Source organism: Theropithecus gelada, chromosome 10 (assembly GCF_003255815.1).
Source record: "Theropithecus gelada isolate Dixy chromosome 10, Tgel_1.0, whole genome shotgun sequence".
Taxonomy (NCBI): Eukaryota; Metazoa; Chordata; class Mammalia; order Primates; family Cercopithecidae; genus Theropithecus; species Theropithecus gelada.
Genome location: NC_037678.1, coordinates 8,526,158 through 8,549,547, shown reverse-complemented (window position 1 = coordinate 8,549,547; position 23,390 = coordinate 8,526,158). Strand labels below are relative to the sequence as shown.

The window sequence follows — 23,390 nt, the reverse complement described above, 5'->3', positions numbered from 1 at the left end:
ATCCCGGAGCAGGGCCTGGAACCCGGGCCCCTGACTCAGGGCTCTACAGGCACCCGCGCAACACCCCAGCCCCCGCGTGACTCACGCGCGCTCACGGCCGCCCGCAGTTGCCACTGGTCCCCTGCTCCCACCGCCCCTCCCTGCCGCAGCCTAGCGGGTAAGGGGCTGCGAGCGGATCCAGGGGGACAGATGGGACTGGGACGCAGGCACCTTTCCGGGCCGGGCACCTGGAGCCCGCGGGTGCGGCTCCTGGGCCGCCCGCAGCCTGGACCCGTGGCCCGTTCCCGCGTGCGGGAGCGGGCGCCGCGGGAAGGGGAGGGGCCCTCGGCGGGGCCGACGGGCGCGCGGTCACGTGGTGCGGGTGGCAGCGGCGGCGGCTGGCGGCGGCGGCAACGGTGCGCGCGGACAGGGGCGGCGCGGCGCCGAGCGAGCAGAGGCGAGGTCCCGGGCGGGTGCGGCGGCGCGGGGCGCAGGGGCGGCGCGGCGGGGCCGCGGGCCGGGCGGGTGGGAGGACAGCGCGAAGGGGCGAGGCCCGGCTGCAGGGGCCGCTCGGCCCGGGGGAGCCCGCGCCCCGCTCAGCCTTGCAGCCCCGCGCCCGGAGCATCTCCCTGGAGGAACCGAGACAAAGGAGGATTCATGTCCAAAGGTAGGGCGGCCGGCCGGGCCACCAGCACCCGCCAGGAGGAGGCTGCGGCCCCGACCAGCGCGGCCGGAGGCGCTCCCGGGGGAGGGTTTCCGCGCCAAGGAGCCCACGCGCGGTGACAGATGCGCGGACACACGCACACACGGTGGCACCCACCTCGAGGGAGACAGTCTCGCAGAGGGGCAGACACAGGACGCGGGGAGACGCAGGAACCCACGGACACGCAAGCAGGGACCCCGATGCGCACAGAAAGCCCCACGCTGGAGTACACCAAGACACGCACACGCACACACACCATGCACAGGTGCCAGGGCCATGCCAGCCGGATGAGAGACCTGTGCACTGATACATACGTCCCCTCTCCCCCAACCCCCACAGGCACAGGCTGAGACAGGCACCAGCTGGTGGTCTCCAAGGGAACCCGTTGGCCTCCGGAGGACTGGGATGGGGGAAGGGGTGTCCCAGGGCCCTCCACTCCTGCGAATGGGAAAGGACCGAGAGAGCTTTCGGTGATTCCTTTTCCCAGAGCCTAGGGCTGGAACTGGGGTGGGCTGGAATTGCCTCTGTGGGGGGTGGTGGGGTCTTGAAGGCTGCTAGGGGCTGAGGAAGATCCCCCTTCAGGCTGGAAGGAAGAGGGGAGCCTGCACTAAGCAGGTGCTATTTTGGAAAGGTCCCCTCCCCCAGCTGCCACCTTCCCACAGAGGGGTGGTGTCCCTGGGCCAGACAAAGCCAAAACCATTCATTTGCCCGTAAAAGGAAGTGCCAGGGTCTTTGCTTAGCGTGGGAATGGAGGGGCTGTTTCTGTGGGGGACTTGGCTGCGCCCAGTTAGGTGGATGGTGCCTCTCCCTGGAGCACTGATGGGGCAGGTAGCTTCTGGCAGAGGGTGCTGCAGGCAGATCCGCCTTCTCCAGGGGCCCTGGGAGAGCCAGGAGCTGAGGGGGGCCCCAAGGACTGTCTAGCCAGGATGGCAGACTTGAGCTGCACCCTGCTGTGAGCCCGACCTGAGCTCTTCCCCATCCTTGGGGAGCCCCCCTCCAATCCTTGTTGCAGAGGAGGGAGGAGGTCTCAACAATTCTACTCTCTTGACTGTGGCCAAGACAACAGCCATTGCTCACTGGGGGTCAGCTGCTCTGCACGGGGAGAAGCATCTGAGGGAAGAGAAGGGTGATGTCTCTGATACCTGCCTCACTCTGAAGCTCTCATTCACTCATCATTCATTCATTCATTTATTGAGGAGTGCCTGTGGTATGCTAGGTAGACTGGGGCACAGAGATCAATAAGACATGGCCCTGCCCTAAAGAAGGGTGAGAACTAGTATGTATTTGTGCCATATAATTTACATCCTTCATTCTATATAACCTTCATAGCAACCCAGCAAGGTAGGTTCTATCTCCAGTTTTCTGAGCAGAGAATGAGGCTCACAAGGGTCACCCAGCCAGGATTCAAGCCTGGGTCACCTGCCCATCTGAGGTTGACATGGTGGGACCAGGGGAGCTGTAGGGGCAGAGGATGGAGCTACAGAATCCAGCTCCAGAGCAGCATTAGTTCTGTGCCCCAGAGATCTTTGTTTATTTGTCAGGCACCCTTACCAGCCAGTGGGTCCTTGAGGGCAACAACCTTGTCTGGGGTACATAAGTGTCCTTGGAATTTAGCCTAGGGCTTGGCTGGTGTAGACCCCCATTTGACAGCATATGCAATGGCCTGCATGGGATGGAATGAATGAATGAATGAATGTGATGAGTACCAGAATACCTGCAGCGGGTACAGAAGAGGGCCATTCACATCAGATGGCAAAGCAGAGGCTTTCCTGTGAGTAGCAGTGGGGCTGAATGCTGGAGGAGAAGGAGGAGGAGAAGGAGGAGATGAAGGAGGAGGAGGAGGAGGAGGGAGCCAGGGGTTGGAGGGGGAACGGGATCTTCCAGCAAAGCTTGTGGCACTGTGACCTGCACATATTTTCTGTACTTGGGGCTGATGGGTGGCTTGTTAGCATGTGACTGGCATGTCATGGGCATGTGGTGGGGAGGCTGACTTGGCAGCAGGCACTCTGTACAGTGCACACAATGGGTGCTCATATGTGCTTGCTGGAGGGAATGAAAGTGAGATCTACCAGGTCCTGGTCCTGCAGCGGGCCTGTGGTAGCCCCTAGACGCTGCTTGGGAATCTGGTAGGACCCTCTCTCCATCAGGGTCTATCTTTTGGGAGTGCTCCTTTAGGATGCTGCAGTTGACAGGCCAGGGCTGAGCAGGCCATGGTGAGAACAAACACTTTATAGGAATCTTTACACAACCCCTCATAGTAAATACAAGGCATACTTTCCAAGTATGCAAAATGGGGATAAGATCATCCCCCACCCCCAAAACCACGTGGCTCTATCTTATAACACAGGTTGAGACCAAATGGACTCAGCTGCAGAGGCATAAGGGGCCATAGAAAGGCCCAGCTTGTGTGAGCAGCTGGGCAGGAAAAATGGGGCATTGGTCCCAGTGCAGGTGTGCTGAGTGGGGCCTGTGAGCCACGTGCAAGAGTGGAGGAGCAGGGCCAGGCTGCTGAGAGTCAGCTGCTGCAGGGCTGAGCCAATCTTGCTGCCGTGTGGAGCTGCCTGGCTGGGAACAGCTTCCTGGGAAGCAAGAGAGGGCCATGCCAGGCCCTGGGGAGGTCCTGAGGCTTTGGCAGATTTGGCTGTGCCTGGGAGTGACAGAAGAAAGGACAGTTTCCCATTGGGAGAGAGGGTCTTGCCAGTACCAGTGGAAGGACCAGGTGGAGAGAGATGAGAGTAGACTCCTGGCTGGGTTTAGGGGCGGGAAGGGAACACTCCTGTCCCCTCTCCCTCTCCTCCATCTGCTGCTCCATCAGGACTCCCTGTAAGGTTGAGACTCTGCAGGGTGTTAGTCATGAAACATAGGATTCTAGAACGGCAGAGCTGGAAGGTGTCCTCAAGAGCACATGGAGTCCAATAACCATGCTTGTGTAACTGGCATCTGGGGACACCTTCCTTTAACCAATGCTTTCACGTGTACTGTTTCATTTCCCCTACAGACCTGAAAGGGGCTGGGGCAAAAGGGTCTGGAACCTATTGCTCAATGCCTCTTCTTTTTTTTGAGACAGAGTTCCACTCTTTCGCCCAGGCTAGAGTGCAGTGGCACAATCTTGGCTCACCGCAAGTCCGTCTTCCAATTTCAAGCAATTCTCCTGCCTTAGCCTCCCCAGTAGCTAGGATTACAGGCGTCCGCCACCACGCCCAGCTAATTTTTGTATTTTTAATAGAGATGGGGTTTCGCTATGTTGATCAGGCTGGTTTCGAACTTCTGACCTCGTGATCCGCCTGCCTCAGCCTCCCAAAGTGCTGGGATTACAGGTGTGAGCCACTGCGCCTGGCCATTGCTCAGTGCTTCTAAGCATTATGTCTCATGTTTTGTTTTGTTTTTTCTTTTGAGACGGAGTCTCGCTCTGTCGCCCAGGCTGGAGTGCAGTGGCCGGATCTCAGCTCACTGCAAGCTCGGACTCCTGGGTTCACGCCATTCTCCTCCCTCAGCCTCCCGAGTACCTGGGACTACAGGCGCCCGCCACCACGCCCGGCTAATATGTTGTATTTTTTAGTAGAGACGGGGTTTCACCGTGTTAGCCAGGATGGTCTTGATCTCCTGACCTCGTGATCCGCCCATCTCGGCCTCCCAAAGTGCTGGGATTACAGGCTTGAGCCACTGCGCCCGGCCGCATTATGTCTCATGAATGCTCACCACAGTCTTAGTGATGATCCTACCATTTTATAGAGGGGGATGCAGGCTCATAGTGGGGAGGTGGTCTTCCCAAGTCCACAAAGCTGAGAAGTAGCAGAGCCAGGCTCTTTCCACTTCACCCCACACCCCAATCGTATGGATGGGGAAATGGAACTGCTCTATTCTAGAACCTGCCCTGGTGGCCAGTGGCCTGATAAGGAAACCCGAAAATTTCTCCTGTGTGTGAACACACCCATGATCCACTAAACCCAGGGAGATGTTTGCCCTTCCTCACTAGGGAGAGGCTGGTTCCTCAGCCTCCTCTTTCATCTGCCATCCACCACTCCAAGAGCACACTGTGTCGTCTTAGGCAAGTGATGCCCTTATCTGGTTCTCATCCCCTCCCCACTGGTCCCACAGATTCAGGACAATGGCTGGGAGGGTGTCTGGGCTCCTCCAGGCACAGACCCCCCTACTCTGCAGTGGTGCTCATGGTACAGAGAGGACATCGAGGCTGGGAGACGAGAGTGATGGCCACTTTTCAGAGAAGGGTAGCCCTGTTTGCTTCTAAAAGATGAAGCAGCCGAGGTCAGTGACAGTTAATAGATGTTAATGCAAGATCCTAAAACATCTTTGCCCGTTATTCAGGGAGGGAGGCACAACTTAGGTCTGAATAACCCCACACATTTCCTAGACCAGTGGTTCTCAGCCAGGGCAATGGTGCCTCCCAGGGGACATTTGGTACCATCTAGAGACATTTTGGGTTGTCACAACCTGGGGGACTACTAAGGTCAGGGGTGCCACTAATCATCCTGTAATGCACATGACAGCCTCCCACAATAAAGAATTACTCAAATGTCATTAGTGCCAAGATGGAGAAGCCCCTGGGTTAGACGCACAGATGTGGGCTTCAGAGCGTGAGGTACATTTGAAAGTGCCCAGCAACCAGAGAACCTGGCACTGGCCCAGATTTTGCCTCTGACCTGCTCTGTGTTCTTAGTTGAGTTCTTTCTCCTCCAGGCCTCAGTCTCTTTGTCTATGAAATGAGGGACCTGGACTGGATGATATTAAGATCCTTTCCAGGCTCAACTTTGTATGATTCTGTAGCAAGAGAAAAATACCATGGTTTCCATGTGACTTCTGCTGTCCTCCTGATCACCCCTCCAACCTCTCCCACCTTGGCTCTGCAGGGCTCCCAGAGACCAGGACGGACGCAGCCATGTCAGAGCTGGTGCCTGAGCCCAGGCCTAAGCCAGCGGTGCCCATGAAGCCCGTGAGCATCAACTCCAACCTGCTGGGCTACATCGGCATTGACACCATCATCGAGCAGATGCGCAAGAAGACCATGAAGACCGGTTTCGACTTCAACATCATGGTCGTCGGTACGGAAGGCTGTGGGACTGCTGCAGGCCTGGTGGCGGGCAGCACCAAGGATCCCATTTCTTTCCCCTGAATGGCTGTGACCCTGGCTCTTCTAAGATGAGCTGTTTATAGAAGGGAGAATTTCACCATGCTGATCACAAAGGCCTGACCCCTGTCTCCCCTTAAGACTAGCTGACCTAGGGGTAGGAGCTTCGGGTGGATGCCAGGCCAGCCCCATCACCAGCTGGGTGTACACAGGCAGCCCCTTCACCACTCTGAGCCTGCTTTTGGGTTTGTGACATGAGAGAATCAGCAATGTCCTTCCTTAGCTCTAAGATGTGGTGGGAGGATTGGATGAAGGGTGGTCTTATTTCTACTCTTTTGTAGTGCTTTAAAACTTTGAGAGAAGGCCGGGCATGGTGGCTCACACCTGTAATCCCAGCACTTTGGGAGGCTAAGGCGGGCAGACCACCTGAAGTCAGGAGTTCAAGACCAGCCTGACCAACATGGAGAAATCTCATCTGTACTAAAAATACAAAATCAGCCAGGTGTGATGGTGCATGCCTGTAATCCCAGCTACTTGGGAGACTGAAGCAGGAGAATCATTTGAACCCGGGAGGTGGAGGTTGCGGTGAGCCGAGATCGCACCATTGCACTCCAGCCTGGGCAACAGAAGTGAAACTCTGTCTCCAAAAAAAACAAAAAAACAAAAACAAAAAAACTTTGAGAGAATTTCCAGGGATTTGGTTACTGAGTAGCATCACTGCGTCACAGAATGTAAGAGTAGGAAGGGGCGGCCGGGCGCGGTGGCTCAAGCCTATAATCCCAGCACTTTGGGAGGCCGAGATGGGCAGATCACGAGGTCAGGAGATCGAGACCATCCTGGCTAACACGGTGAAACCCCATCTCTACTAAAAAATACAAAAAACTAGCCGGGCGAGGTGGTGGGCACCTGTAGTCCCAGCTACTCGGGAGGCTGAGGCAGGAGAATGGCGTAAACCCGGGAGGCAGAGCTTGCTGTGAGCTGAGATCTGGTCACTGTACTCCAGCCTGGGTGACAGAGCGAGACTCCATCTCAAAACAAAATAAAAGAGTAAGAAGGGGCTGGGCGTGGTGGCTCACGCCTATAATCCCAGCACTTTGGGACGCTGAGGTGGGTGGATCACCTGAGGACAGGAGTTTGAGATTAGCCTGACCAACATGGTGAAACCCTGTCTCTATTAAAAATAAAAAAAAATTAGCTGGGCATGGTGGTGCATGCTTGTAATCCCAGCTACTCAGGAGGCTGAGGCAGGAGAATCACTTGAAGCCTGGAGGCGGAGGTTGCAGTGAGCCAAGACGGTGCCATTGGACTCCAGCCTGCAGCCTGGGCAACAAGAGTGAAACTCTGTCTCAAAAAAAAAAAAAAAGTGGGAAAGGACCTCTGCCCCATCTCAGTGAGATGGCCAGTCAGTGCTGAAAAAGGAATCTGGCCTCATCCTTCTGTACTGTTCCTCCTTCGTCCCCCAATCAGTCATCCAGTCCTGTCCATTTTACCTCACAAATACCTCTTACGTCTGCCCACTTCTCTCCTCTCTCCTGCTGCCACCCTATACTGAGCTAGGTCTCTCACCTGGCTTGCCATGGCCACCTGACTCTGTGCTGTCAAAGTGCTGACCTGCAGCAAGATAAGCTCAGCTGGGGCTTGGGCCAGAGTATAAATCATCTGGAAAATCTTGCTATAAAAAACCTCCGCTGAGCTAAACAGTGTGCTCAGTGACAAGGTAGATTTCTCTCCTGAGGCAGACTTCTTATCTCAAGAACTGGTAGCAAATGGTTCAGGGACCCTGGCAGCTGGGCCACTATGGGCCACACTCGGAGTGGCACCAACCCTCCTAGCTCTCTGTCTCCTTTCCTCTCCAATCCCCTGTCCACCAGTGACCAAATAATCTTCCCACCTTGCAAAACTTATCAAGTCACCCAACTTACTTAAAACTCTGTAATAACTCTCCTTTAACCTCAGGATAAGTTTAAACTCCTAGACTGCCCTGATGCTACCTCTCCAACTCATCTCTGACCACTTCCCATCTAACATTCTACTCCTCACTCATGAGAGGCAGTGCTCGTCCACGTGCCATGCTCTCTCCTACCCTAGAGCTTTCACGTCTGCTGTTCCCTCTGGCTAGAACTCATGACTTTTTTGAAATCAACCTTCCGGTTTCAGCTTAGTTGCATTTCTCCAGAAGTCTTCCTTAGTCCCAGAGAGACTGGGTTGGATTCCCTTGGCAATGCTGCTTCAATACCCTGCGGTTATTCTCTTTCATACTGGTTATTGCAACATACTATAATTGTCTGCTTATGTTTTGGTCTCTCTCACACTAAAGAGCTCCTTGAGGGTAAGGATGATGTTTTGTTCACCATAGTACCTCCAAATTTTAGGACAACACTTGGCACCTAAGAATAATGAATGAATGAATGCTCTTAGAAAACATCTCAGAGCAAGCATGGCAAATCCAAGACCCGTGAGCCACTTCTCTCCCCAGTGGTGCGCATGGCAGACTGCTGGTCAGTCATGGCACGTGTTCAGTGCTGAGGCCAGACATAGCCTTTTTAACATAATGATCTAGGTGGCTACTACCAGATAATCAGCAGGAATGAGAAATACACCTTATTTACCATCCCTGGTCTTGTCCAATATCCTCTCTCCTCACCGTCTTATCAGTAAAGAAACCAAGGCATGACTAATCCAAAGGCATTCAGGGAAAACAATGCAGGCGGGTCTGGAACTCTAGGCCCTTGTCCCCCAGCATGGTTCTTTTTCTAATATAATCACAAAAATGTACTAGCCCAGTATTTCTTAGATCTTACTGTCTATAGGACTCTTCTGGAAGCCCAGTTAAAATGGAGATTTGGAATAATAGGTCTGGGGTAGGGCCTGAGACTGCATTTTCTACTAGTGTCCAGACAATGCCAAGGCTGCTTGTCAATTGCAAGTCTTTCTTGTGGGATTCTTGTACATGTTGAAGTTTGAGAAGCACCAGTGGGTTTCTTTCTTTTGAAATAGAGTCTCGCTGTGTTGCCCAGGCTGGAGTACAGTTGCATGATCCCAGCTCACTACAACCTCCACCTCCTGAGTTCAAATGATCCTCAGCCTCCTGAGTAGCTGGGACTACAGGCATGTGCCACTATGCCTGGCTAATTTTTGTATTTTTAGTGGAGACAGGGTTTTGCCATGTCGGCCAGGCTGGTCTCAAATTCCTGGCCTCAAGTGATGTGCCCGCCTCGGCCTTCCAAAGTGCTGGGATTACAGGCATGAGACGCTGTGCCTGGCCTGACCAGTGGTTTTTTTTTTTTTTTGAGACGGATTCTCTCTCTGTCGCCCAGGCTGGAATGCAGTGGTGTGACCTCAGCTCACTGCAAGCTCCGCCTCCCAGGTTCATGCCATTCTCCTGCCTCAGCCTCCCAAGTAGCTGGGATTATAGGCACACCTGCCACCACACCCGGCTAATTTTTTGTATTTTTTTTTGGAAGAGACGGAGTTTCACCATGTTAGCCTGGATGGACTCGATCTGCCCCTGACCTTGTGATCTACCCACCTCGGCCTCCCAAAGTGCTGGGATTACAGGCATGAACCACTGCACCTGGCCTGACCAGTGGTTTTCAAATGCTCTGTAGCTGTGAAACTTTTTCTTGAAATGAAATCTTTTGCAGATATGCATCTGGAAAACAGGTGAAAGGGAGCCATAGCGAAGGAAGTGGAGGCAGAGGCCCTGCCTGCCCAGCCTCCTCCTCCTCTCACAGTGCCCTCTCTGACATGTATCTTCACAGGACACTAAGGCTTCTGGGAGCACAGTCTAAAAACCACTACAGTAGAATGAAGAGTGGATATAGAGACAAGGTGTTCTTTGGGTTCGAGTTCCTGGTCTTGCATGTATTAGTTTATGTTGCTCTGCACATATTTTGTTAGAAGAGGATTCATCTCTCTAGGACTATCTCAACTGAGGATAAAGATAGTTCTGCTTCAGGATCCACAGGGCTGATACAAAGATTTGTGTAACAAATGTGAATGTACAATATGCACCGTGAGGCAGTATCAGGATGCAAAATCCTTCTATTTTTCCTTTTAGTATCATTAAAAAGTGAAAACCTAAGCAAAAAACCGAATCACAACAAAACAGACAACCACGACACTAGACGTATGCAGAGGTTGTCCCTTTTCCCAGTGGTCCTGGGACTCTGGGAAGGAGAGAATATGGAATCCAAGTGATGTTTCCCCAAGGCCCCCTGCAGTAAGCAGGAAACCATTCCCACCTGCCTACCATCCCCCAGTGAGTAGTCAGACAAGGTGTTGGCCTGGATCATGGCTCTAGAATTCTGTAAGCTTATGGGGAAGTACTAGGCTCAGAAGGTGGATGCGGAGTCTCCCTACCTCCTCCTCCTGCTTTGCTGTAGGCCAGAGTGGACTGGGCAAATCAACGCTGGTCAACACGCTTTTCAAATCCCAAGTGAGCCGCAAAGCCTCCAGCTGGAACCGGGAGGAGAAGATCCCCAAGACAGTGGAGATCAAAGCTATCGGGCATGGTGAGGACCAGGCAGGGACCCCTATGGGCTTTGTTCAGTGAGTGCCTCTGCTGGAAAGGGGAAAGAATGGGGCTTATTGAGGAATAAGACCAATAAAAGGCAACCTTAAGACAGAACACACTTGAGTACTGCACTCTGAAGCAAACCCCTTAGACTGCTGGTTCAGGGAAGAGAGAGCAGGGAGCTCAAATGGAAGGAGGGGGGATTTGAGGTGGATGATAAAGTACAGGATTTAGACAGGTAGAAAGAGGTAAGGAGAGGGCAGGTGTGGTGGCTCATGCCTGTAATCCCAGCACTTCGGGAGGCCAAAGTGGGAGGATCGCTTGAGTCATGGAGTTCGAGACCATCTTGGTCAACACAGTGAAACCTTGTCTCTCTTTTTGTTTGTTTGTATGTTTTTGGTTTTGTTTTTTGAGATGAAGTCTCGCTCTGTCACCCAAGCTGGAGTGCAGTGGCGCGATCTCGGCTCACTGCAAGCTCCACCTCCTGGGTTCACGCCATTCTTCTGCCTCAGCCTCCTGAGCAGCTGGGACTACAGACGCCCGCCACCACACCCGGCTAATTTTTTTTGTATTTTTAGTAGAGATGGGGTTTCACCATGTTAGCCAGGATGGTCTTCATCTCCTGACCTCGTGATCTGCCTACCTTAGCCTCCCAAAGTGCTGGGATAGAGCCACCGTGAGCGGCCTGAAACCCTGTCTCTTAAAAAAAAAATTAGCTGGGTATAATGGTGCATACGTGTAGTCCTAGCTATTGGGGAGGCTGAAGCAAGAGGCTCACTTGAGCTGGGGAGTTCGAGGCTACAGTGAGCAGTGATCGCACCACTGCACTCTAGCCTGGGTGACCGAGTGAGACCCTGTCTCTCAAAAAAAAATAAAAGAAGAAGGAAAAAAGAAATGAGTAGAGAGGGGTTTCCAGGTACAGGGAACAGCATGAGCCATGATTATCGAGATGGAGAAGACCCTAAATTTGACTTTTCCAATAACTGATCCTGAAGAAGAGGCCTGGGTCTCCCTAGCTAGTAGGCTGCCAGGTACCCGGGGTCAGCTGTAGGACTGACCTCTCTGGTACATTTTCTTTTCACCCCCAGTGATAGAGGAAGGTGGTGTTAAAATGAAGCTGACCGTCATCGACACCCCGGGCTTTGGAGACCAAATCAACAATGAAAACTGGTATCTGTCTGCCTCTGAGATCTTTGCCCTAAAGACTCTGCTGGGAAGATACTTACTATGGTGCAGATTCATTTACGTTGAGAACCATCTGCACCCTCCATGCTCCGCAGTTCCTGACAGCCCAGCAGAGGCCAGGGTCCCTGGGGAGCTCCACCCCTGCTAACTAACCATCCAGGAAAGCCATCGATGCGGGGGCTGAGGGGGAATCCAGCAGCAAGTATTCTAGGCCCACCAGGGAATGAGATGGATGTAAGGAGATTGCTACCAGACCATGCCTAAACTGAGCCCTAGGTCTTCTTCTTCTGATGCATCTATCTACTTTCCCCCCCATCAGCTGGGAGCCCATTGAGAAGTACATCAATGAGCAGTACGAGAAATTCCTGAAGGAGGAGGTGAACATCGCCAGGAAGAAACGCATCCCTGACACTCGTGTCCACTGCTGCCTTTACTTCATCTCCCCCACAGGACACTCGTATGTACCAACCCCGCCCCTATTGCCAGGCCCGGTCTGGTTCGCATCATCTGTGTCCATTCTGGATAGGATGATCCATCCGTTGACTCAGCTAGGGAGGGCCAGATGGGCTGGAATATAGTCATGGCCCGTGACCTTGCGATTCCTCAGACTTTCCGTGAGGAAGTCTGACTTCCTTGCTAGGAGGTTAAAACTGTCCAACATCAGCCACCAGTATCTGCCCACTGGTGTCCCAGCAGCACAGCACAACTGTATCAGCAAAGAGGACTTGGTGTGTGTGAGCAGAGGGCACTTCATTTATTCACCAAATACCTGCTTTGGAAAATAATTAGAGTTGGGGGGAGCAGCAAGAAGGGTGAAATAGGGCAGGGCAGGGCAGGGCTCCCGCATTGGGGCTGGTGTTTGGAGGATAGGGACCCAGCTGTAGGCATTTGGAAGGTACCAGCCTGGAGTGAGGCATCGTGTGTCCAGAGATGAAGGCCAACCCTTATAATGAAGTACTGTCTGATAGGCAGAATAAGACACACACAAGCGTGTTGGGAACTCTGATTGTGAGTGACGGGTGGACCCCATGAAGGAAGTGCTGGGAACAGGCAGAGAATGGAGATCCCAGGGGGCAGGCCAGCAACCTTCCTGCAGAGATTGGGGGAGGGGGTCCCATAATGTTACTAAGCCCAGATGCTGGGCCAGAGTTAAGCTCTTCAGAGAATGGCACAAGCAAGTTAGGCCCCAAATTTTGTAGGAACCAGGCAGTGATGGTAGGGGGAGGAGAGAGATGAAACAAGACTCCTGGGAACTCAACAGAAGGCTGGTTTTATCCCTCCCTAGGCTTCGACCCCCCCAGTCAGAATGAACCATCAGACAACCTGACTTAATGAGTCCCCGAGGTTGCAAAATAGAGCCAAGTTGGGGTCTCAGAGCCTGAGGTAGGATGGGGGCATAGACTGTCAAATTGTGGGAAGGGCAGGGCCCCTAGCTTGGCCCTGCAGAACTAACTCTGGGGGCTAGGAGGAGACCTGTCAAGAAGTAGTCTGATAGGCAGAACAAGGCATACACACTAGGCATGGTGGCTCTCGCCTATAATCCCAGCACTTTGGGAAGCCGAGGCAGGAAGACTGCTTGAGCCCAGGAGTTCGAGACCAGCCTGGGCAACATGGCAAGACATTGTCTCTACACAAAATTTAAAAATTAGCCAGACGTGGTGGTGTGTACCTGTGGTCCCAGCTCCTCTGGAGGCTGAGGTGGTAAGATTGCTTGAACCCTGGAGGTCAAGGCTACCATAAGCCAACGACTATACCACTGCACTCCAGCCTGGGTGACAAAGCAAGACCCTGTCTCAAAACAAAACAAAACAAAACCACACAGTGTCATTTTTTGTTGTTGTTGTTGTTGTTTGTTTTTTATTTTTAGGACAGACAAAAAAGGAAAAAAGGCACACACGCACAAAGACATATGAGTAGAGACAACAGTCCACAGATGCTCCAAGGAGAAAGAAATCCCTGAGTCAGAAAAGATGTCATGAAGTGGTGGTTTGAGGGGGGCTTACAGAGAGGCAGGATCTGCATGGGGACTGAAGAAGAAAAAGGCAGGTGTTGAGGCTGCTCTGCAGACGGCAGGGCAGTGGGGCTGTGTCGGAGAGGAGAGGTAGCAGCCTCGGGGCCTCAGCCAGATGCCCAGCCCAGTCCTCTTCTCCTGCGGTGTCCTGGAGTGGTGGCGGTGGCTGAGTTGGGGAGGGCAAGGTGGCTCTGACGATCCCACCTTTTCTGTGACCCAGCTTGCGACCTCTGGATCTCGAGTTCATGAAACACCTCAGCAAGGTTGTGAACATCATCCCTGTCATCGCTAAGGCTGACACCATGACCCTGGAGGAGAAGTCTGAATTCAAGCAGAGGGTGAGAAGGCCTCCTGTCTTCTTTTCCTGTTCCCATCCCCTCCTTTCTCTCCACTGGCTTCAGGCCATGTCCTAGCCCTCATCATTCTGCCTTTACCCCCACCCTCAACCCTCCCCCAATTCTCCACCCCAGCCCCTACTTAACCATTCAAAGGGCTGAGGTTGGTGGTATCTGGGGACTATGATGAAGAAAAGATGGCGCAGCTCCAGGCTGCCTTCTTCCCACCTTCCAAACCTGTCTGTGAAGACCACTGAATACATGTATCACTGTGAACATAAGAAATCACTCCTCAAACGTTAGCCTACTTGAAGGACTTGACGACTAGACTGATGATTTAGTCATCTGGCCACTAGTCCTCCTCACTGGCATCTTCTTCATTTTTTTTTTTTTTTTTTTTTTTTTTTTTTTGGAGTCTCTGTTGCTCAGGTTGGAGTGCAGTGGCGCAGTCTTGGCTCACTGCAAGCTCTGCCTTCCGGGTTCTCGCCATTCTCCCGCCTCAGCCTCCTGAGTAGCTGGGACTATAGGTGCCTGCCACCACGCCCGGCTAATTTTGTTTTTTTATTTTTAGTAGAGACGGGGTTTCACCGTGTTAGCCAGGATGGTCTTGGCTAGTCTCGATCTCCTGACCTCGTGATCTGCCCGCCTCGGCCTCCCAGAGTGCTGGGATTACAGGCCACTGCGTGAGCCACCACGCCTGGCCATCACTGGCATGTTCTATAAGCTCAGTCCTGTGCTGGATGTACAGGGTTGGGGAGGGGAGATTTGAGAGAAATGAAAAGACAAGTGCTGCCTTTAAGAAACTTACAATTGTCTGGGGGCGGTGGCTCACGCCTGTAATCCCAGCACTTTGGGAGGCCAAGGCGGGTGGATCACCTAAGGTCAGGAGTTCGAGACCAGCCTGGCCAACATGGTGAAACCCCATTTCTACTAAAAATAAAAAATTAGCTGGGCGTAGTGGCATATGCCTGTAATCCCAGCTACTCGGGAGGCCTAGGCAGGAGAATCACTGGAACCCGGGAGGTGGAGGCTGCAGTGAGCCGAGATCGCACCACTCTGTGCAGAGCAAGACTGTCACAAACAAACAAACAAACAAACAGACAGACAAAACTTACAATCAAATAGAACAATGAAGAGGTCCTGGATGGTTTCCTGGAGAAGGCAAGACTGAAGTCGACCTTGAAAGAGGGCAGTCTCGGAGTAGGGGGAGCCTCACCTTTCTTCCTTCCAATCAGGAATATAACATGCAGGGATCTGAGCACTCCCCAGTGCACTCAGCTGTGCTGCTTGTGTAAATCTCAGTCTCATGGACCCTGAGATGAGCAAGCTGGTTGCGAGGCGCCTGAGACCTGAAGTTGCACCACCTAGCCTCTTCCTCCTCTCAGGCTAGGCTGTAATTGTATAGCTGGGGCTTGCATTTATTCACCATCCTCCTGCTGCTCAGGGTCTCAGAGTTCAGAGATGACTGTGGATTATCCAAGGCTGGGTTCGGCTTTCTGACCTCAGCTCACACACATAGGTGCACACACCCCTCTTTTCCATTATCCTGACACTTGACTACCTTGCTTCTTCTCCTCGCCTCTAGGTTCGCAAGGAGCTTGAAGTAAATGGCATTGAATTCTACCCCCAGAAGGAATTTGATGAGGATTTGGAGGATAAGACGGAGAATGACAAAATCAGGGTGGGTACCTGGGGCACTGCTGCTCCACAGATGCCCCCTTGGGACCTCTGGGATGTGTATTGTGCACGTCCTCTGTCTTTTCACTTTCTGTACTCCCCCCAACCTTGCCTGACCCATACCAGAAGTGACATGGGGGGAGGAGGAGGACTATGGCCCTGGACTGTGAACCCACAAAAGGGCTCCCTGTACCAAAAAAGCCTTCTATCCCCAGACCACACAAAAGCCTTCTTTCCCCCCACAAGGTCTGACAAAAACAGTATGTGAGGTGATGGGAGGGGCAGCAGGCAGGAAGAGCATTGGGCTGGGGTCCAGGATGATCTATGCTCTGGTCAGACCCTGCCTCAGTTTCTCCTCTATGAAATGCAGGGCTTAGATTGAGTGGCTTATAGGCTATTTTCCCCCTCTAGAATAACTTTAAAAAAATTAAATTGGCTGGACGTGGTGGCTCATGCCTGTAATCCCAGCACTCTGGGAGGCCTAGGTGGGAGAATCACTTGAGCCCAGGAGTTCAAGACCAACCTGGGCTACACGGCAAAACTTATCTCTACAAAAACTGCAAAAATTAGCCGGGTGTGGTGGCGCATGCCTGTAATCCCAGCTATTCGGGAGGCTAAGGCAGGAGAATTGCTTGAACCTAGGAGGCAGAGGTTTCAGTGAGCTGAAATCGTGCCATTGCACTCCAGCCTGGGCAACAAGAGCAAAATTCTGTCTCAAAAAAGAAAGTACAAAGCTCTCTGCAGCTGAAGGACAGCTGATTCCTGAGGTTAACCAGCCAGGCAGTGGTACAATCAGGACTGGACCCAGGACTCTTGAATCTCAGTCAGGTGCTCTTTTCAAGAGACCAAGCCTTGCCCTTGCCATCAGTGGTATCTCTGAATGAGCATCAGAGGTGTGTGGTTCAAGGCTAGAGGACCATATGCCGTCCTGCTCCTGGATGTCCAGGTTGTTGGAGGATGACGGTGCACATGTGTCTGGTTTGTGTTTCTGCCCCATATAGCAGGAGAGCATGCCTTTTGCTGTGGTGGGAAGTGACAAGGAGTACCAAGTGAATGGCAAAAGGGTCCTCGGCCGAAAAACTCCATGGGGGATCATCGAAGGTAATTACTGCATCTTCTGAAAGAACTGGTTGCTGATCAGTTATCCAGTCACCATTTATTAAGCATCTATAGATCAAGGCACTGTCTCAGGACATATGAAATGAATGCCAGCCAGATTCTGCTCATAAGGAGCTGTATTACAGTCTCATTGAGAAGATGATGCTCACAGGCAGGAGTAACGAGAGACTGATTTAGCACCTGACTGGGTGGCACTGACTTGGTGCATCAAAGGAGTTCGGAACATGGAGAGATTAGTAAGGCCTGGAAAAACTGGAGAAAGGTTTTCATAGGAAGAGGGATGTGATCTGACAAACTGCCGAAGGGTTGTTCAGGTGTTGCCATTTCCATTTTATTATGAATGGATGTGACCTTGGGCGGGTCTTGATGATTCTGAAAGTGGTCAAAGAATCACTTCAATAATTTCATTCAATATAATAACCCTATGAAGGGAGGAGGGTGGGTGCTCCTGTTCTCAGAATATAAGCCACTAAAGCACTGGAAGCTTAGGTTAAAAGCCTTGTCCAAAGTCACATAACTCGTTAGTGGTGAAACTTGATTTCAGACGCAGATTTTGTTTTTTTGTTTTTTTTTTTTTTTGACAGGGAATCTTTCTCTGTCATTCAGGCTGGATGACAATCCAGCCAGTGAGCTGGCCCAATCTCAGCTCACTGCAACCTCTGCCTTCCAGGTTCAAGTAATTCTTCTGCCTCAGTCTCCCAGGTAGCTGGGACTACAGGTGCAGACCCTAATTTTTGTATTTTTTATTGAGCCCAAAAAATTAGCCCAGCTAATTTTTGTATTTTTCATAGAGACGGAGTTTTGTCATGTTGATCAGGCTGGTCTTGAACTCCTGACCTCAGGTGATCCATCTGCCTTGGCCTCCCAAAATGCTGGGATTACAGGTGTGAGCCACCATGTCTGGCAATTTTATTTTTATTTTTAATAGAGGTGGGGTCTCATTATGTTACCCAGGCTAATCTCGAACTCCTGGGCTCAAGTAATCCTCCCACCTTGGCTCCCCAAAGTGCTGGGATTACAGGCGTGTGCCACAGCACCCAGCCCCTTGTCTTAATCCTCATTCTGTTCCAACAGTGCTTTGCCAGTGATTTGCAAATACTAGGTATTCAATATATGTTGAATTGGATTTGTCATGTAGTGCATGACCTTTTTAAAATGGCTCAATTATTTTCTCTGTGTTACTTCCAATCGGATTATAAGCTTCTGAAGAATGGGAAGTGTGTCTTAGGCCTTGGCCAGTTTCTCAGACTCAGTATTAGTTTTCTCTTCTATAAAATGGTAAAAATTATAGTCCCTCTTGGCTACTATTCCACAGCGTCTAGAAGAGTGTTGTGCCCATTGTAGCTGCTTAATAAATATTTGTTCAATGAATCAAATCCAGTACACCCAAGTAAGCAAACCTCTGGAAGGGTTAGAAAAAATAACCTGTCCCATAGCTTTCTCCTAAATGCCTCCATGACCCGAACAGACGTTCACCTCCTGGGTGTTGCTGTATTGATGAACTGACTACCTGTTTTGCTTTGTTTTGTCTTGTTCATAGTGGAAAACCTCAATCACTGTGAGTTTGCCCTGCTTCGAGACTTTGTCATCAGGTAAGATGTCTCCCCTCCAGCTGTGTCCTGATGGCAGGCTGAATTATTTGGGGTCAGGGTCTACATATTCAGATTCATCTCCTGCATCTCCAGGTCTTTCTGACGGAGCTTTCTGCCCCAGTTCCAGCTCCTGTCACAGACTGGAAGGGGCTGTAGAAGAATCCTTAGCTCCTGGGAGTGGGTCCCAGTCATTGGGTCCAGTCACTCGAAGTGATGTGTGTCACCGCCTCCTCTTCCTGCCCCTAATTGCAGCCCTCTTCTTCTTACCTTGTGTCCTCTAGGACCCACCTCCAGGACCTCAAGGAAGTGACACACAACATCCACTATGAGACTTACAGGGCCAAGCGGCTCAATGACAATGGAGGCCTCCCTCCGGTGAGCGTGGACACAGAGGAAAGCCACGACAGTAACCCATGACGACCACTTCTCTGTGTCATCACACATACCCACTTCACACACACACATCCCAGATACCACCACCAACCACCTTCTTCCTCTCAACTCTGTCCCGCAGGCAGGCCTGTCTGGTATTTGTGGAGCATCTTGTCTACATTTTGTGTGTGTGTGTGTGTGTGTGTGTGTGTGTGTGTATGAAAGAGAGAGCGAGAGAGCCTGTGTGTGTGCATGCAGGGGTGAGGTATTTTCACTGCCCTCCCTGGAGAGTCCCTTGTAAGTTTGGCTCCTCCATGCCTGTCCATTATCTGTCTCCTTTCCTTGTGTCCCAAAACAAAGCTGTTCTGCCTCACTCAGGAGATCTCGGGGAGGTTTCATTTAAAAGTGTTGGGAGCAGGTGAGCCACAGGCAACTCTTCTCTCAGAACCTGCACACAATCTGGGGCTATAGAGATTCTCCAAGGACAGATGGCAGCGGAACTAGACCTGAGTAGGGGGCAGGGAGTTCAGGACAACCCTCCCTGTAAGTGGGGGGTGGTCTGGAGGTAAGGCAGGGGCTTCCTGGGACAAGAAAGGCCATGAGAAGGCAGAGAAGTAGGCCAGAGCTGGGTTCTTGCAGAAAGCATCAGTGCCTACAAGTGGAGCTCCACCCTTCAGTCTGTGTCGTGTTCACTGTCCCAAAGCTACCACCTGTCACCAGAGCCTACTGCTGCTCTCCACTCACCTGGCCTCTGCTGCCGGGTCAGTGCCTGTCTCTGCTTCCCACTCTGTCTTCTTTCTCCCTTTCCCTCCTTCCCTCATACACTGCTTTCTCTCCCTCTCTCCTGCCTGTCTCTGACATCTCTCACTTCCTTTTAGATGAATCTACTTTAGGTTCATTCCTATATTTAGCATTTATGCCCAGTCTGCTTCCAGAAATGACTTTAGGCTGCCTTCACATAAAATCACAAAAGTACAGGACAGTATAAACTGAGATTGCCAGAGAAATCTGGGGCAAAGAAAGGAATAGGAAAGAAAGTTTCTGTAGTCAAGCACTGGAACAGGCCCTGAGCTCATAGGCAGCCAGTGCAAAGAGGGAAACACAGTGAGTTATGCAGTTCCCAGTGTCTAGTTAAAGGAAGCGCACATGCTAGTCACGTGAGACAACCTTTTATGGGGACATCAGATACTAGAACTAATTCTAAAGAAGTATCAGAAACAATATACATTATTTGTCTTTCTTAGTGATTTGGCTTCAAAGACAGAATTTTGACCACACCTCCCTTTTCTCTGTCAGACTTCTCTCCCCTCTAAGCAGGCTTCTCTGTTGCTCCATTTGCCTCATACATACTTGACCTCTCTTTTCAATTCCCCATCACTTTTGTGCTGAAGCTAATTACATTTATGTCTGTCTTTCTCTGCTTTTCCCTAATTCCCTCTCCTCCCGACTCCTACAGACATTCCCAATGATACCCACCCTCATACATTTAGGTTTTTCTTGCCTTTCCCTGAAGCCCTATATTTATTAATGCATATATTTTCCCCGTTTGTTTTACAAGTAAGTTACTCTTTTCCTTTAATCTGTAAGATTCATGAAATTTGGGGCCGGGGAAACAATTTAGCCTTAGGAACGGGAAAACACCAAGTGAAACTGTTTACAATAACCTCATACAACCTCCTGTCCCATTTCCTGGTTCAGCCTAGGTGTTTCACTGGTCCTCTACAAATCCCAGCACTTATAATCCCAGTCTTTTATCACTCAGGTGCTAGGAAAAAACATAGACTCAAGACCCAAGATTCAGTGGACCAGGAGAAAGGTGGGGGGTGGTCAGGTCACTGGTGACCCCAAACCTGTGGTCTCGATCTTTCCTGGAGGCTGCCAACCCAGCCCTCATCCTCCCTTGCTCACAAAGTTACAGGGTAGGCACCTGTCAGGATAGAACAGCAGCAGTGCTACAGCCCAGAGGTTACTACACTTCAACAGAACAGGGATCCTTGGCTGCTATAGAAGCAGTCCTGTTTGGAGACCTTGGACCAGCAGGGGAAGATCTATGGGCATGGGAGGTGGGCGTTGGAGAGGCTGAGTAGGAATGGTGCCTGGCACCCCTGAACCATAATCTCAGCCTCCCTGGAGAAGCTATTTTATATGTCTTCTGCCAGCTGCTGGTCTCCACACCCTCAACCGTTCTCAACCCCCCTGCAGGGAGAAGGCCTCCTGGGCACTGTCCTTCCACCTGTGCCAGCCACCCCCTGCCCCACTGCTGAATGAAGTCCATTTCAAGCGCTGCTTCTCCCTCCATTCCTCTCAGCTGTTATTGCTTCAGGGCCAGGCCCTTTTTAGTGCTGTGCTCGTCCAGCTCACCACCACAGCCCCTCTCAGCCCTCAGTAGGTGGGAGGGGCCAGCTGCCTCTTTAGGACAGTTGCATCTTCCATTTATCCAAACCACTCCTCTCCTCCCAGTGGAGTGGGGTTCTGCCAGCACTGCCCTACCACATCATCTGTGTCAGCCAGTCCCAGCCCATCTGCAAGGCGAAAGAACTCATTAAGAGTTTCTTCTGCCCTTGTAAGCCCATCCCAGCTACTTGTAACCATCTCTAAGGGCAATGGCATTGCTCCCTACCCATTCATCTGCATGAGCTACTCTTGGCTTCCTTAAAAAGTCAAGAAAGCAATTTTTCTGCTTACTAGATTCATTGAGATCAATTGTGTGGGCCCCAACGTGGGACAAGGGTGTCTCCTTCATCACTTAAAAGTATTCATGAGGGTGGGTCACTACAGATGTTGGGGAGCAAGGGCTAGGATCACTTTTTAAAAAGTCACCACTTGTGGCTGGCCCAGAGTGCGGTTGTCCATCCTCCTCACCGCATAACGCAGCTACTAAGGAAGAGTGGTTTTCCTAAGACGACATTGCTGGAGTTGACGTTCTTCTGTCCAAACAAACAAAAACTAAATACACAAACCCCCAGAAACCCACAATACGTACATGCTAAGGAAAAACTAACACCCTTCTGTCCACTCAGCAATAAGAAGGATCTCTTCCCACCTACCCTACCTACTTCTACCCCCAACCCCCTTCCCCATTAATGTGAGTAATGAATTAGCCTGGCCACAGGTGGTCACTGTAGGCTAATGGAAAATACCCAAGGGAGGACAAAGCCCCCCATCAGATGCATGAATGTTTGCGAATGTTGACTGCCACTGCCCCACACACTGTGTCTTTATAGAATTCCCCTTTGCCCACCCCCTCCCTGTCTCCACCTGGACACAACTTGCTCAAAGGCTGGTGACTTGTGGGCCATTCATCTACAACCAAGTCCTGATGGAGCAAGAGGCCCATACCTAGGGGATGCAAGAACGACCCATTTCTAAAATGTTACCAGTCCCAGCCAATCTTATGGTGACATTACAGTTAAATTTCCCAATTGAAAACAAGCAAACAGACACTCAAACTGGTCCTGTAATTGTTGCTAGACTTTATGTGTTGTACAACTAAACATTGCTGTTTGAACAGTAACTGCTTGGCCTGTCTTATTTGTGCTCCTTGACCAAATCAGCCGTTATGTCATCTCACCCATGTGTGGAGGGTGAGACTCTCTTGGTAAGAAATAGCTGCAGATATTAGAGATGAAAACACCTTGTGAGGTCAGTTCATGTTCAGTTGGCGTGAGGTCGGGCCTCAGTCATTATTTTCTAGTGTTTTATATCCAAAGTGAGTAATGGATGGGAGGTTGAGGTGGGAGGATGGCTTGAGCATGGGAGGTTGGAGGTGCAGTGAGCTGAGATCACACCACTGTGCCCCAGCCTGGGCAACAGAGCAAGACCCTGTCTCAAAAAAAAAAAAAAAAAAAAAAATGAGTGAGTGATGGAACTATCGCACCTGACCTTGGAGGATGCTGTGCAAAACACAGCCTGTCTCCGGTGAAAATGATGCTTATTTCCATTCAGTTAACTTTCTGGCTTTCCCCTCCTTTTTCCTGAATGTGTAAGGACCAAGTCTATGAAAGGAGTGGACCTGGCTGGGCGTGGTGGCTCATGCCTGTAATCCCAGAACTTTGGGAGGCCAAGGCAGGAGGATCACTTGAGCCTAGGAGTTCAAGACCAGCCTGGGCAATACAACGAGACCCTGTCTCAAAAATAAATACATAAAAAATAAATAAAAGGAGTGGACCCATCTTACCTAGATACCTGCTTATTTTACAGTGAATAAGGATTAAAACTTAAGCACTAGCTTGTATCTTTCTTGAACTTAAACCAACCCTTCCTCTCCTTAAGGTGCACACTCTTTATGGTAGCCAGCAAATAACACAATATTTCCTTATATATTATTTCTCTGAACGTGACAACTGTAGGCAGTTATGTTTGAGGCCTCAACATTCTGTAGGCTGAGTGCAAGGTACAGATGAATGGTGGGAAGTGGTTTGGAGGGGTCAGAGTTGGAGGAAGACGAGGCAGGAGGCTCTTGGAGTGATTGAAGTAAAATGATAAGGGCAGGAAGTAGAGTAGCATCATGACACTGAGATGGAGAGAAATGAAATGTGAGTTACAAAGCAGTTTGATGAACATAAAATGTCACAGCTGAAAGAAACCTGAGAGCTCTTCTATTCAATGCCTTCATACAGATACATGGAAACTGAAGTCCCGAGAACATAATAATCTTTGCCCAAGGTTGCTCTAGTAAGTCTTGTATTTTGAAGTAAATTTTCTGAAATCAAGGTACATTTACAATTGATGGGATGTCAGTTTATTTGGCAACATTTTTCTTCCTCGGTACATGAAAAATTGTTGCATCTTATACTTTTTTTTTTTTTTTTTTTT

The 23,390-nt window shown here is 50.9% G+C and overlaps 1 protein-coding gene across 1 annotated transcript in view; it reads left to right on the top strand.

Annotated features, from left to right (window-relative positions):
• The window catches only part of SEPT3 (septin 3), a 28,938-nt gene extending 6,849 nt beyond the window's left edge, over window positions 1–22,089 (top strand). Inside the window, exons 3-12 of the mRNA XM_025400116.1 lie at window positions 5,551–5,742; window positions 10,154–10,282; window positions 11,373–11,454; window positions 11,789–11,926; window positions 13,701–13,818; window positions 15,401–15,496; window positions 16,494–16,593; window positions 18,152–18,203; window positions 18,485–18,578; window positions 20,778–22,089. Coding sequence (XP_025255901.1) covers window positions 5,551–5,742; window positions 10,154–10,282; window positions 11,373–11,454; window positions 11,789–11,926; window positions 13,701–13,818; window positions 15,401–15,496; window positions 16,494–16,593; window positions 18,152–18,203; window positions 18,485–18,578; window positions 20,778–20,843 — 1,067 coding nt within the window. The 3' untranslated portion in view covers window positions 20,844–22,089. The remainder of the gene's footprint in view (window positions 1–5,550; window positions 5,743–10,153; window positions 10,283–11,372; window positions 11,455–11,788; window positions 11,927–13,700; window positions 13,819–15,400; window positions 15,497–16,493; window positions 16,594–18,151; window positions 18,204–18,484; window positions 18,579–20,777) is intronic.
• Window positions 22,090–23,390: the final 1,301 nt, after the last annotated feature.